The sequence below is a fragment of the Electrophorus electricus genome, chromosome 20 (assembly GCF_013358815.1).
Source record: "Electrophorus electricus isolate fEleEle1 chromosome 20, fEleEle1.pri, whole genome shotgun sequence".
NCBI classification, from domain to species: Eukaryota; Metazoa; Chordata; class Actinopteri; order Gymnotiformes; family Gymnotidae; genus Electrophorus; species Electrophorus electricus.
The window spans coordinates 5,136,739-5,152,127 of record NC_049554.1 but is presented as its reverse complement, the minus strand read 5'-3'; the positions used below and the strand labels follow the sequence as shown (position 1 = coordinate 5,152,127).

Here is a 15,389-nt window from a genome sequence, read left to right as displayed (position 1 = left end):
ATAATTGTTTATCAGTGACTTGTTCCATAAATATTCACACAAATAAAACCCTAGCTGGTAGGAAATATAGTGTACAGGTCTAACATTTGTTGACCATTCTAAAAGAGGAAAAAAACCGGTATTTGCTGTGTTAAACTGTTATTGCAAATCGCCTCGTCTTACTATGAAAGCTGCTTAGTCGAGGTTAGTGAGTGTGGAGCCCAGTTGCCCCCTGGATCCTGCCCTGGTGACAGAAATGTGGCGCCTTTCACGCTTTCGGAGGCAATACGAGGCCATCTTGTTAGGGACACACACCACTCTGTACTCACAACGCTCAGTGTGTACACCGAGACAAACATACGACTGCAGACAATCGTTATGAAATAGCAATAAGCGAGCTCTGTGCGGATGAAAGGTGACTTAAGCCACTTTAATAACGCTCGTTTGTAAGTGACAGTCCGGCGAGTACACCTCCCCAAGCGCGCTCTTGCAGCGATGACTGACAGGCGCTTCCAGAGGTCCCGCCTTCTACAAGCGGAGCAGCCAATCGCAAAGCCCTCACGTCCGCACGTCATGACGTTTCCGCTTCTGGGTACATGCGCAGTTTCATTTTGTTTCAGCGCTCCTCAGGGTTCACATCGAAGATGGCGGCGGGCTCCGACCTGCTCGCGGAGGATTCTCTCATTAAAAGTGTGGGCGAGAAACTTTTTAACGACGCCGTTGGTCGTGTTGGAGACGAGCGTAGAAGATTTTATCGCATTAACTCCGAGCGAAGAGCCAGGGCTGTTGGAAACAACAATGCTAACTCCGGGATAGAAGGGAGAGCAACTAGCTAACGTTAACGTTTCTCCGCGAGGAAGCTGTTGCTACGAGACTAGTTTGACCGCAGGTAATCTGGCAACGTGCTGAACGATATTTAAACCAAAACATCACTGCGACGAGGGGTAAAGTGACAAGGCTGCTTGGCGAAGCCTCGTCGGCACCGTAACACGCGATTTCCCCCTCACTTCACACGTTTGTTGTCACTTGGAAAGCGTTACTGGGGGTGGGGTGGGGGGGGGTGGGGGGTTGGATGTTTTTGAGTCCCGGGTGTCCGCCGTGGTCTGAACACAAACCGGGACCACACCAAGCACCGTGCCGGAGACTTCACCGGAGCACGGCAAACACCACCCGGGCTCTCGGGATGCTGTGGTAACTACTTTGCCCCAGCACGAAGTAGAGATCGGGACGACGACAGCGCAAACTTTTGACGGAGGCAATGCAATGGATTCGCATGCAGAAAGCGACACGCCAGTGTCGGGTAGCTCGTCCAGTGGAGCCTTCCCTACCGTCCCGGTTAATAACGGGCCTGGACTGGCGAAAGGACACGCGCATGTGAGCGGACCTGCAAGTTCAAGCACAGTTATTCAGACGGCTTTCGGAAATCCACAGAGCGGCGTGGCGGTGTCGGCGGCGGGGAGCGCACCTACCGTGACAGTTGTCAGGCCATCTATGCAAACTGCGATTAACGGGAATAATAATCCTGTTTTGACGACGGCGACGAATGTAGCTAATCAGCCCGAGCCGGCGGTGGCAGGAATAACTCCGCAGACTTTACTCCTGAGCAACCAGGCTCCCGCCGCCGCGGGTGCAGGGGCGCTCACCAAGTCCGATCCGCCCAAAACCATTATTCAAACCACAGTTCAGACAGCGTCGCCAGGTGACGCCGGTAAAACGGGCAACATGACTCTCAGTCAGCCACTGCAAAGTTCTCCCGGGGTGGCCAAGGGGACAGTTTTGCAGGGAGTAGCGAGGACTGGCGCTCCGGCGAGCGTCGCATCCAGCCCGGGGACTGCCAGAGCCATTGCGCCACAACAGGTGCTGGCTCCTCGTCTTCCCCACGGCACCCCGGGGCAGCCCAACATACAGAATATCCAGCTACCTCCAGGTACCGCGTCCACCTTTTCTATTAGATCACTTTTAAAAATGAGCCAGAATCAGAGTTTAATCCTGGAGCAATTTTAGTGTTAACAAAACAAAAAGAAAACGCATCCTTGATGGTTTTTTATTTGGCTTGCAAGTCTTTAACACACATACCTGCCCTGTTTAATTTGCTCCAGTTTGTTGTGGCGAATGAAAGCACCCTCTTCTGTCTCAAGTCCATTTCATGCTGGTCTCCTAAGGATATTTACCTCATAGAAAAGAGCCCTTAAAGGAGAAAGGAGTGTTTTTCTCACAAAGCATTTAGGCCAAATCGCTCTTCTTTTTTTGTTGAGCTTCTTATGTGGAAAATAAATTGGGTTCATCCGCTATGAAGAGTTCAGAACTGGCCGAGGACAGAGTTGGAAATGAGGGTGTGTGAGTTAAGATCCAACCTGTTGAGTCTCTAACGCTGTTTGCAACGGCATCTCCGACAGGTCGGCCGCGTGGCGGGTATAGGTCAGGCGAAAACGACAGTCTGGATGCACAGGTCAGCACTTCCTCGAGTCAGAGCCCAGGACTGAGCTGGTTTGAGGGGAGCCGTGAGTGAGCAATCTAGGCCCTGAGCCGCACCCGTAAGGTGGGGTAAGGTCTGCCGGCCAACTGGAACTGCGGGGCGAGTCCGGCCCCTTCGCGGCCGCCATGCTGCTCCTGCACGGTGTGGTGTTGAGCAAAGGGAGTGGAGACACGCTGAGAAGTGGAGGGTTGTTTTCGTGTTCACAGCCATCACTCAAACGCCACGGGTAACGTGGCTCTTCAGGCTGGAGAATGCAGCAGGTTTCTGGGGTGTGCCACGTTCAGGGTCTGATTATAAACCATCGCCGTGTGTGTGCGCAGGTATGGTGCTCGTGCGCAGCGAGGCTGGCCAGTTGTTGATGATCCCTCAGCAGGTGTTGGCTCAGGTGCAGGCTCAGATGCAGGCCACACGCTCTACCACACCGGCTAGCTCCGCACCCGGCCAGCTCACCACCCAGGTACCCGCCACCACCCATGGGCCCCCATCTCACATCATCTCCTGGACACCTCTAAAGCACACTGGGGATACGGCTTGCTCATCTTGTCTTGGGCTGTATCAGCACCAGGCTAGCTTTTGTTTCCGTCTGTGGAGAAAGGTCTGCTTTATCAAGCAGCTCTGTGTAAATCAGGAATGAAAGAGAAACTCTGTGGTTTCTCCTTTAAATCCAGAAACGTTTGGACACATCTCATTTTTTTAACTATTTTTTCTAGTTTCTTCTTTTTGGAAAAACTCTGATAGTATCAAAATAATGAAATGACACACATTATTATTCTGTGTTAAACAAACACACAAATATACACGTAACTGTCCTTTACACCCCTCCCGGTGTTCTCCCCATGATGCTTTTCCATCAGTCCTGAAGACTTTCTCACATATGCTGAGCACTTGTACAGTGATGGACTAAAGTTGTGAATGAAAAGATTTACATTTTATGCCATTTATCTGATGCTTTTATCCAAAGCGACTTATAATTATGACTGAGTACAACTTGAGCAATTGAGGGTTAAGGGTCTTGCTCAGGGGCCCAACAGTTATGTTATTATTATTATTATTATGCATTCAATTAAAATTGAATTCTTTAAAAAAAAACATTTTCAATATCATACATTTTTTGTTTTGGAAATCCATTCCAAAATATGCTTGATTTTTGTTATTTTCATAATAAGCATAAGACATTAGATTAAAATGTCTCTGAGATTATGAAAAACCCCACGTTTAGTCCGGTGTGTCCAGACTTGTGGCTAGTTCTGTTTGTTGCAGATCTGGGTGAGAAATTGCATGTGGAGATGAGCCGTGTTCACCTGCATGTGTACTTGTGAAGCAGGGGCACCATGAAAGAAAAACAAGCCAAATCGAGAGATGAAAAACTATAAAGTGCCTACCGTAGCGCCCGACACCCTAAACCGAGCTGACGTGGATGCCACTGGGACTACATACCAGCGTGTGTGCCAGGAAGGCTGTTGCATTTTGGCCGCGTGGTCTGAAACTGGTGTTGTTGCGTTTGGCCGCTGTGTGTTCTCTGTAGGCCCCCAGCACTCCTGTTATGGTCAGACCCGTACCACACACCATCATCAAACAGGCTTCCTCCGCTAGCAGCAGCCCAGCGACCACCACGCTCCAGAGACCTCCTGCGCAGGTAACGCGCGCACACGCACGCGCAAGCAACATTGTAAAGCAGCAGTCACTTACACTGCCCTGCCCAAGAGAATAGCAGCACACTCTTAGCTACACGCTGGCTACAGCACACCAGAGAATACTTGTGGAGGTAACACTATGAATAAATGTGTGCACGCACACACCCACAAAATGCTAGAGTCTTAAAGCAAGGCTCAGACACACCTTGTAGGACTGAAACTACAACACTCTGGAGATCAGAGAACACACACACACACACACACACACACACACACACACACACACACACACACAGAGACACACAAACCCCCAGCATTTTAAAGCAGGACTTGCACACTGTTGCTGCACTCCAGAGATCACACCTACACAAACACACACACACAAACACAATTCCACTCAAAACCACAACACTGCTGTCAAGTCCGTGCTCCAGAGGCTCTTTTGTCTCTCCCTCACGCATTAAGATGAGCAGCATCTTTTAGTCTGTCCTTCACTTTGACAACCTCAGGAGCTGCTTCAAGCTTCTCTCTCTCTCTCTCTCTCTCTCTCTCTCGCTCTCGCTCTCGCTCTCGCTCTCTCTTTCTCTTTCAGCCACCCTCTGTGGGGTCTGTGCTCACAGTGCAGCCAAGTGCCGCCCAGAGGTTGGTACCGTCCGTCGCGGGAACCGGCGTCACGAGGGTAAGAACGGAGGTGAGGGGCCTTCACCCTGGCGCTCCTGCAGCGTCCTGCGTGTGGTCACAGCCTGGCTCAGGTTCCCAGCTTGCCACTAACTCGGACCAGGAAACTGCTTTGAAAGGCTGTTAATCTTATGCTGTCCTTGCTTGGGCGGTGGTATTAAAAAAAAAAAGTTTTCGGTTTTGCGTACGTGTGTCTGACAAGCGTGGAAGTGGTGATTTCACGAGGTGCTTTTGGGAACAGTGACATGTCTTTAGAGTCCTGTCAGAAATGTCTCCTTCTGGAAAGCACCTGACACATCCTAGACATGTGTGTCTGCGTGAGAGTGGTTTTCAGCTGTGATGAAACTCTCCCGTGACTCTCCGGGGATTGATTCTTCATGTCTGCCAGCAAGGCTGGTCGGCTCCTGAGGGCTGCCAATCTGTTGTTTTGAGGGGATTGTGTCGTTAGGCTTCTAAGCACCGTGAAGTGTGGACCTCAGTGTGGGGACCTGACGCGTGGGGACCATGCCTCTGGTTCATGATGCTTTGTGTCTGCAGGAGACGATGGAGAATGTGAAGAAGTGCAGGAACTTCTTGTCTACTTTGATAAAACTGGCCACCAGCGCCAAGCAGTCATCACAAACCGCCGCAAACGTCAAAGACCTGGTCAAGAACTTGCTGGTGAGTGTGTGTGCGTACGTGTGTGGGGGTGTGTGTGCACATGTGCAAGTTTGTGTGCATAAGAAAGGCCTGGTGGTGTGCATGTTGGCATTTGTGTGTGTGTGTGTGTGTGTGTGTGTGTGTGTGTGTGTATATGTGTATGCATGTGTGTCTGTTCATGCATGCAGGCATGTGTGTATGCACGTGCAGGTGTGTGCGCGTGCACATGTTTGCAGGTGTGGGAGCGTGTGTGCGTGAGAGGCCTGTGTGTGTGCGTACACGTGTAAATGTGTGTGGGAAGTGTTTAGATCAAAAGCCTTTTCAGTCTCTTCTCTTGTTTTGAGTCAGATGTAACATTTATGGAGATTATAAAGTTATGGGGTATCGAGTGTCCCATTAAGATTAACGAAGACAAACGTGTGTGTGTGTGTGAGAGAGAGAGAGAATAGGAATGTGTTCTTGTGTTGCTGGTGTGTGTGTGTGTGAGAGACTTAGGGTTGGGTGGTATTGCCTTTTTTCTTACCATCTTGGGGATGGGGGTTTAACACACTTTCTGTAAACAAACGGCATGTTTTACTTGAAAAATGAGCATTACAAATGTTACTTATTTTTCTTTTTCACATCACAATATGGCAGTATCTCAAAAATAAAAAATATATTTAACCCTCACAGCTTTAAACACACCAGCCTGTCCTGTTTAGCCATTAGTTTCGGTAGGTTTAATCTCTTGCTGAACACTGTCTACACAAAATAAAGGCAACTGGTTCCGGATTAGGATTACAGGCTGGCAACAGTAAGTAGAACCCTCCGATGTTGCATGCTCCTCTGCAGCCGTCAGAGGTCCGCTGGCTTCTGGTTGTGTTCTGCAGGAGGTTACCCAAAGTCGCGCTCTTTTTAGTCAGTCCAGACCATTGGTCTCCCCTGTTTCGCTCTTCCATGCCATCAGCCGCTAACTTCTGGTTCCAATCACATTCCCGTCATAACCAGATTTCTGTCTTGGCTCAAGGTGTCGTAAAGTTCGTATCCGCCACGCTGTCAAGGGCCAAGGGGGGGTGCACTCACGCAGCAGTTCTCACACACCAAGTTTACCCAGAATCCCAGCCCTAATGGCTTTGGCTAACGGGACGTCGCCATCCAGGGCAACCAGCAGACCTTCCCTGCACATCTTAGGTTTGGGGAGTGCAGAGAGGAGTTTTCTCCAGGCTAGATATCAGTAAGTGAACTAACGGGTTTCAATTCTGATCGGCACAGAAATGGCCATGTTGCCATTTTGAAATACCATCACTGTTTTCAAATACTGCGGTATACCGTATAACCTTATCGCCCAACCTTAGTGTGAATATTGCATTTGTTCCTGTGTGTGTGTCTGTGATTATTGTATGTGTTCCTGAGTTGCTGAGTTGCTGAGGTGTGTGTGTGTGTGTGTGTGTGTGTGTGTGTGTGTGTGTGTGTGTGTGTGTGTGTGTGTGTGTGTGTGTGTAAAGAGCTTTGTGTTTAAGCTCAGAAGCATCTCTCTGCAGTGTCACTTTGAGAATGTTTTGTTGATGTTAATTTCTCAGCAGGAACCCTGTAGCGGTAACCTTCAGTTGATCTCGGAAGTGCCTGCATTCATTAAAAATCCTCACTCAGTGCAAGTATGGAAAAACTACTGATTAAACAAACCCAAACAAAAAACCCCACTGGGTGCTTTCCTGAAGGATTTCTTGCTCTCTGGCAGTGGACATTTGATCATGTGGTGGATGTGGCCCAGTTCTCCCACTGCTGCCTGTGTGTGTGTGTGTGTGTGTGTGTGTGTGTGTGTGTGTGTGTGTGTGTGTGTGTGTGTGTGTGTGTGTGCGTGCGCGCACGCACGCGCACACGTTCATGGCTTACCTTTCTGTCTTCACAGGAGGGCACTCTGGAAGCGGAGGACTTCACCAGCAGGCTGTACAAGGAGCTCAACTCCTCTCCTCAGCCGTACCTTGTGCCTTTCCTGAAGGTACAGCAGAGACTAGACGGGAGGAGGAGCCGTCGCTGTTCACTGTTCCCCTCACTGTAGTTCCTGTCTTCGTGTTTCATGAAGAAATATCCATGGCACAAAGCCTAATCATTCAACACTTATAAACTCAATCCTGTTTTATTCCAAGGCTGTGCTCAAGAACTGTGTGTGTGTGTGTGTGTGTGTGTGTGTGTGCGCGCACATGCCTTTTTCCAGAGGAGTCTTCCCGCTCTGAGACAGCTCACCCCGGACTCAAACAGCTTCATCCTTCAGAGTCAGGGCCTCCAAACCAAGCCTGCCGCCGCCCCACTGGTGGGCACCACGTCTGCCCCTGGCCCCGTCCCTCCAGCTGCTACTGCCCCACCCACCTCCACCGCTCCACGCCCCCTCGTCCCCCCTGCCTCGGTACTGCACTGCAGCTCAGTTCAGCCCAAACTTCCTCAAGTCTGTAGTCACAGTTATCGTGCTAACAAATGGAGGACGTGTGTGTGTGTGTGTGTGTGTGTGTGTGTGTATACGTGCGTGTGCACATGCACACGTGTACGCGCCTTCCTGCAGGTGTTGCAGTCTCTGCAGCAGGGGGCGATAGTGAAGCCCCCTCAGGTTACCCTGACGACCACTCCCATGGTAACGCTCAGGGGACAGTCCCACGGTCGCCTCGATGTGGGACAGCCTCCCGTGCAGCTCAAACAGCTACAGACAGGTGTGTGTAGGTGTGCGTGTGCTGTCTCCGGAGTGTGTGTGGTCTGTAGCAAAGTGTTTAGTGAGATAGTCTAGTGAGCAAACTAACTATGGTGTGAAATCTGTACCTTCCACCCCCCTTATCTCTCTCGTACTCTCTCTCACTCCTTCCTTCTGTCCCCCTTTCCTCAGTGGCTCTGAAGGGTTTGGTCAGTGCTCCTGTGGCTCTCACTACGGTGGCTCAGAAAAACAAGTTAAAGGACGCTGCTGGTGGGACCTTTCGGTTAGTCGGAGTGTGTGTTTATGACAGGATTTTTTTGGAGGCCAGCGAGACAAACATGTATAGTGTTATGATAAATGTTTTTAATCGTGCACATGGGTGTGTGTGTGTGTGTAGGGACGATGATGACATTAACGACGTGGCGTCCATGGCTGGCGTGAACCTGTCTGAGGAGAGCGCGCGGATCCTAGCCACCAACTCTGAGCTGGTGGGGGCAGTGACCCGCTCCTGCAAGGACGAAGCCTTCCTGGCATCAGGCTTGCTACAGCACAAGATACTGGACATAGGTGTGGCCGAAATGACTCTGCCCAGGACATGCCCCCTCCCCGAGACACACCCAAACATGAGAGAGAGCCTTGCTTTATATAAAAGTGAAATATTTGAATGTAAATCATCCCTGAGTAATAAGTCATAACTTGTACATAGTGGAACTTTTGAGTTTTTTAATATGTAATATTCCCTGCAGCCTTAAAGAAATCCTTTAGAATATATAGGGATCTTAGTGGTGTGTGTGTGTGTGTGTGTGTGTGTGTGTGTGTGTGTGTGTGTGTGTGTGTGTGTGTGTGTGTGTGTGTGTGTGTGTGTGTGTGTGTGTGTGTGTGTGTGTGTGTGTGTGTGTGTGTGTGTGTGCGCACACGCACGCACACAATGCTGTTTGCTCATCTATTCCACAGGTAAGCGCTTTGGGGTCACGGATCTGGGGCCGGAGGTCGTGAATATCGTGTCTCATGCGACTCAGAACAGACTGCAGAACCTTCTGGAGAAGGTTTCGATCATCGCCCAGCAGAAGAACATGACCTATAAGGTACTGTGTGTGTGTGTGTGTGTGTGTGTGTGTGTTTATGTTTATGGCATGAAGCAGCACCCCTTACTGTGTGTGTGTGTGTGTGCAGGAGGACGGGCGCTTCGAGCAGGTGACTGATGTTCGCGCTCAGCTGAAGTTCTTTGAGCAGCTGGACCAGCTGGAGAAGCAGAGGAAAGAAGAACAGGAGAGGGAAATCCTTATGAAGGCAGCAAAGGTAACACACATGCACAGGTTCAACCAGTAAAAAGGAACAAAACACGTTTTATATCAGTATCATAATGAGCCTAAATGAAGCGTTCTCTGTCGATCACGTGGACTGTACTGCCATCTAGTGGTCACCTAGTGATCTAGTCTCATTTATGTAGCAAAGGAAATTGTGGTAAACATGGTTTGATTGATGTCTCAGAATTGTGTGTGTGTGTGTGTGTGTGTGTGTGTGTGTTTATGTTTTTATGTTTTTCAGTCTCGGTCACGGCAAGAAGATCCAGAACAGCTGCGATTAAAACAAAAGGCCAAAGAGGTCAGAGGTTACTGTTCAGGTTTGAGACTGAAGTTATTCTGTTTAAACAGGTTATAGTGGGTGTTTGACATCTGTGTGTGTTTGTGTGCAACAGATGCAGCAGCAGGAGTTAGCTCAAATAAGACAGAGAGATGCCAACCTAACGGCGCTGGCTGCCATTGGTCCCAGAAAAAAAAGGAAATTGGACTCGGCTGCTTTTGGCACTGATGCAGAGGTAGAAGATGTCCCCTCTGCCCTCTCTTTGTCTGTCTCTCCCTCTGTCTGTGTTTCTGTCTGCCAGTCTGCCTTTTGGCACTGATGCAGAGGTAGAAGATCCACCCTCCACCCTCTCTGTCTGTGTCTGTCTGCCCACTCTCTGTGTCTGGGGTCTGGAAGTGTTCGTATTTCTGTTTCTCTATTTCTCGCCTGAATTGTACCGTGGCCTCCTGTCCTGGGTGGCAGTGGGAGAGGGCAGTATGCAGTACTGACCCACTGCGGCTTCATGTGCTGTAGTGAGAGAAGACCCTCTGTTCTGTAGAACATGCTCAACGTGTTCAGTAAATAGAGATTATAACACATGCCAGAATGTCAGGTTTCCAAGTATAGATGGAGTCAGTGTAAAGAAAAGAATGGCTTTAATATTTTAATTTTGCGTGTGTGTGTGTGTGTGTGTGTGTGTGTGTGTGTGTACACGTATGTACATGCTCTCAGGGTTCTGGGTCACTGGCGGCAAGCGCGTCCGCGAGTTTGAGTGGTGGAGCGTCGAGGCCGTTCACCCGTCAGCGCATCACGCGCGTGAACCTCAGGGATCTGCTCTTCTGCCTGGAGAACGAGAGAGCAAGCAGCCATTCGCAGCTCCTCTACCGAGCACTGCTCAAATAGCAACTCGAATGCAGCGCAGTGCCCAAACAGCAGCTTAAACGCCGAGCGGTGCTCCGATAATAGCTTGACGATGGTGCGGTGCTCGGCTGTCTGCGTTAACTACGGAGCAGTGCTGGACTGCAGGACCGCGATCAGACTGCAGCACTCGAAGAACATCTCAAACCGCTGGGTGCAGCTCAAAGGCTCGGGCGGAAGTAAGACCTGCAGCCTGACTCTGCTGCTCCGTCTCCGTCCACCTTGTTGCGCGCTGGTCTCTCCGCTGCCTCTCTGCTCTCGGCGGTCGCCGTTGTTTTTGCGTCTGCCTACCGCTCGTGTCCTCCACGCACTCGCTAACATTCACACACATGCTCTTCCCTCTTTTTTTTTTTTTTTTTCTCTGCTTCTCTCAGCTGTCTCTTGTTTGTGTTGTTTTTAAGCTTCCTTCAACTTTGGTTTTACTTTATTGAAAATGTTTTTAAAAATTGCAGTTATATAGCAAATGTTTTTTTTCTGAGGGTGGCTTTGTAATGTGCAAATTACCAATGTAAAAAAAGATTATACAATGAAATGAAACTGCCCATTCATTTTGTATTTGTGTTTTTATAAAAAGAGGTTTTAAGAAATTAAAGTTGTCAATTTCTATAAAACGCTTGTTTCCGTGTTATTTATCCTTTGGTTAATCTCTTTGGCCGTTTTTCGTAGTAATTTAATCGGTTAACCACCAGGTGGCGACACAAACCTACATTTCTGACGTATGTGAGTTGGCGCTAATAAGTGTAAAGCCAGGCGTGAACTGCCTTGCTGCTCGGATGTAACCCTCCTTAGAGCATTATACGTTTTGGGGAAGTGATGGGTGTAGGTATTCTTTGTAATCACGAAGAGCTGGACACGCTCGCCTACTGTACAGTTCCTGATGGTTTGTGAGTAACACACTGACATACAAGATGTGCTGGAATATCTATTAAAGACCGCACGAGTTGTCAGAGGGTGACTACAGATTACACCACCCACATCAAAATATCGGTCTTGTAAAGTAAATATCCAATCTGACGCATTGTAAGAGGTTTTCTGTCAGGGGCTGCACTTCCAAACACATGAGCTTAATCGCAGTGTGTTCGTCAAACCTCACGATCCCCTGCCTCCCCAACGCCTCCTGTCGGGGAAAAACGTCGCCGCTCCTCCAGAGCGAAACCCGTACGGCAGGGCCGGGGCTTGCAGCGTGTGGGTGCAGGCGAAAAACCCCAGATACAAGTTACAGAAACTGCATGAAGCTTACCAAATACACAGAACTGCAAATGCAACCTCCAGGGGAAAAAAAATCACTAAGTATCTTAGCAACCGCGCAGTAAATACTGACGCTATTTTGTAAAAAGTAACAACAGAGCGGGTATATGAACGTTCATTCGTTTACTTCATATGGTGGTTCAACCAAAAATGTGTTTAGTGTGTCAGCAAGAAGGAGTTGGGCGTGTTTCATGCATCCGACGACTGACGGGAAAATGCGCTGCAGGATTCCATGGAAACCGCCCGTTTAGCTCGAGCGGCGGAGGGTGAACCTCTCGCGCGGGCTGCGACTTCGACGTTCTAATTGGAAGCAGCCTGCAGCTCTTTGCACTTTTAACGAGCGAAAGTAGAACTGAAAACGAGCAGAAATTGTGTATAACCTGTTACTTAAAATGTAAAACTACAAGTTATGGTTTTACAAATACTGTTTTCTACAAGCTTCTCTGCATAATTGGTCATGGCGCGCTGCCCCCACGGCTCTGCTGTAGCTAGGAGGCCTCCTCTTCAGAGCAGGTGGGGGCGGACACTGCAGACATCAGCTACCTGCCTGGATCTTTTACAGTGGTGGAGATAAACAAACTCGAAAGGCTGCAATGTATCAGGCCAATGAAGGCTGGACTCAGCAGACTAACACCACCTTTAACTACAGTTTTCCTGTGGTCTATACTGTAACCTTTGGTGTGAGCACAAATGAGTGTGTAGACAGCACAAAACTATCACTCTGCTTGTAAGACTTTGTCACGTGCACGCACGCACACACACACACACACACACACACACACACACACACACACACACACACACACACACACACACACACACACACACACAAAGCTTTGCTTCTTGGTCCAGGAAAAACATGTGATTTTAGTCAGTGCCAATCAGAGTATGGACACAGTTTAAACAACCAGTTATCCTAGAATGCACTCACAGCCACTAAAGGTGCACTGAATACATCCAGAAAATGTTACACTGTGACAGTGTACTGAATACATGTAGTAAATGTAACACTGTAACTGTACTGAATACATGTAGCAAATGTAAAACTAACAGTGTACTGAATACATGTAGGAAATGTAACACTGTAACAGTATACTAAATACATGTAGGAAATGTAACACTACTGAATACATGTAGGAAATGTAATAGTGTAACAGTGTACTAAATACATGTAGAAAATGTAACACTACTGAATACATGTAGTAAATGTAACACTAAGTGTACTGAATACATGTATAAAATGTAACAGTGTACTGAATACATGTAGGAAATGTAACACTGTAACAGTATACTAAATACATGTAGAAAATGTAACACTACTGAATACATGTAGGAAATGTAATAGTGTAACAGTGTACTAAATACATGTAGAAAATGTAACACTACTGAATACATGTAGTAAATGTAACAGTGTACTGAATACATGTATAAAATGTAACAGTGTACTGAATACATGTAGGAAATGTAACACTGTAACAGTATACTAAATACATGTAGTAAATGTAACAGTGTACTGAATACATGTAGAAAATGTAACAGTGTACTGAATACATGTAGTAAATATAACAGTTTACTGAACACATGTAGACAATGTCCTGTAAGAGTGATGGCTTTTGGGCTCTGTTATGGGAATGAGTGATGCACCGAGCCAGATATTGAATTTTCAATTCAGCGACACTGCAGCAGGAGAGGAAGAGAAAGAGAGGGAAGAACATTGGACCCGAGCCAAACAGAAGAGCTGTGCTGGGGCTAAATCATCCTACAGGGAGGGCTTGTTTGTCTTTCCTCCACACTCAGCAAAACATGAACTTTAAAACTTGAACTTTAAAACATGAACTTTGGAGCACTGGTATTATACACCACTGTTTCCAACGTTTGGAGCACTAGGGCAGCTGACACCATTAATTCAACGACGTGTTAAATGAAGAAAATAAGCCAAGACAGTGTTACTGGAGATTCTGATGCTGGCCAGGTGCTGTGTGTGGGGCTGTTTCTTGGAGACCGCGCCTGTCAGCGCGGGGAACAGAGCGCCGAGCTGAAGGCCGGTCGTTTAGCGTTCCGGCCTCCACTTTCCGCCAGCCCGTCGAAAGCGGGAGCGGCGAGAAAGGTGTAATCACGCGCAACGTGGGTACGACAGCGCGCCCCTGTGCTGCGGCTGTTATTTTAGTCGAGCCTAATGGAACACTCCGTTCGCTGCGGGGAAAAGAGAGAGAGCCATTAAAACACACACACACACACACACACACACACACACACACACACAGAGGAAAATAAATTGCTCTCCGGTGTTCATTTTAGATTCATTCATACTTCAAATGGAGAAAGTACTGCCTTTGTGTGTGTGTGTGTGTGTGTCTCGAGCGAGAGACAGAGAGATCAAAAGCAGTGACATTAAATACGTAGCTGCACTTTGTTTCTGCCAGCGACAGATGGAAGCCTGTTGATAGATGCCTGAAGGTCCTGGGAAGCTTGTCTACCTTGTAAATTACTTCTGACTAACAGGAAAGGCCACATTGCTGCGCTGTTACCTGCCGTACAGGTGTTTACTCCACATCACGAGAATGCCCGGGCTTTTCAGCTCGTGTTGCTAGGAACAAAAGGTGTGCATTTACAACGCTGGATTTGTGGCAGAGGTCCGAGGAACTTACTGGGTTACGCTTAAGATGTGCTGTTACACCCATCTCTGCTCAGCATAGCTGAATGTAGTTGTGTTGTGAGCCCAGAATTAACCTGCTAGCCTGCGGATTTAGCTTCTCAGATCACGCCTGAACCGAAGTCAGGATAGACTACATTTATGCTGTGTTGGGTAGTGTGTAAAAGTCCAGCATCTGTGAACTGCCTTAAAAACTAACCTTCCACGTGTAATGAGGCACCAGGCATTGAATTTCCTGTCATTTTAAGACAGACAAACCGACTTCCACAAACTGGGCTCCGTTTGAAAAATGCTGATTGTACGCTCAGCAAGACAGCGCCGTCAAGCTCGCGGTGGCAACTTTCCTCAGACAGCAAGGGTTCTAATCCAGAGGGCCCAGGTAAACCTGGAGCCACGCCCACATTAGGAAGGACCAATAGCAATGAGGCCAGAGACACTAACGCTCCGCTGAGCTCTGTTGAGTTCCAAATACGGACTCTGCAGTCAAATTTGTGTCTGTGTGACTGCTCAATGCAGATGGCCCATGTGACTGGAAAAATCAGTTGTCTGATGGCAGACAGACCCCAGACTGTCAAATGCTCAGATCGTGAATCATCTTTCTGATTAATCCTTAATCACGAAATATTACTACTAATTAAACTATGTATGTGCAGTTCAGAGGCTGTTGGCAAATTTAAACACAATTAATCACCATATCTGGCTACATGTGTTATACATTGCAACAGTATATGATCTCCATGTAATGTAAACACTTATTTTGTTTAAATGTGAAAAATTCCTCACATAAAATAATCTGAGTGATGTTATTTTTTTATACGTCCCCCTTTAAACCAAAAAGCAAGTGGCTAGAAATGGTAGGAGACATTTATATATGGTTTGTGTACCTGATGTTTAAAGTAGTTCAGAAAGCATTTTTGACACTCTGGGTAACATAAACTGTGT

General features: G+C 47.9%; 1 protein-coding gene across 1 annotated transcript; it reads left to right on the top strand.

Annotated features, from left to right (window-relative positions):
• The first annotated feature begins 623 nt into the window (after window positions 1-623).
• taf4a (TAF4A RNA polymerase II, TATA box binding protein (TBP)-associated factor) lies at window positions 624-11,157 on the top strand. Its single transcript, XM_035520598.1, has 16 exons — window positions 624-764; window positions 1,189-1,906; window positions 2,776-2,912; window positions 3,981-4,091; window positions 4,682-4,780; window positions 5,305-5,427; window positions 7,295-7,384; window positions 7,601-7,789; window positions 7,943-8,087; window positions 8,258-8,348; window positions 8,463-8,632; window positions 9,020-9,150; window positions 9,239-9,364; window positions 9,614-9,670; window positions 9,765-9,884; window positions 10,361-11,157. Exons 1-16 carry the CDS (start codon window positions 624-626, stop codon window positions 10,529-10,531), a joined length of 2,619 nt encoding a protein of 872 aa, XP_035376491.1. The 3' UTR covers window positions 10,532-11,157.
• The last annotated feature ends 4,232 nt before the right edge of the window (window positions 11,158-15,389 follow it).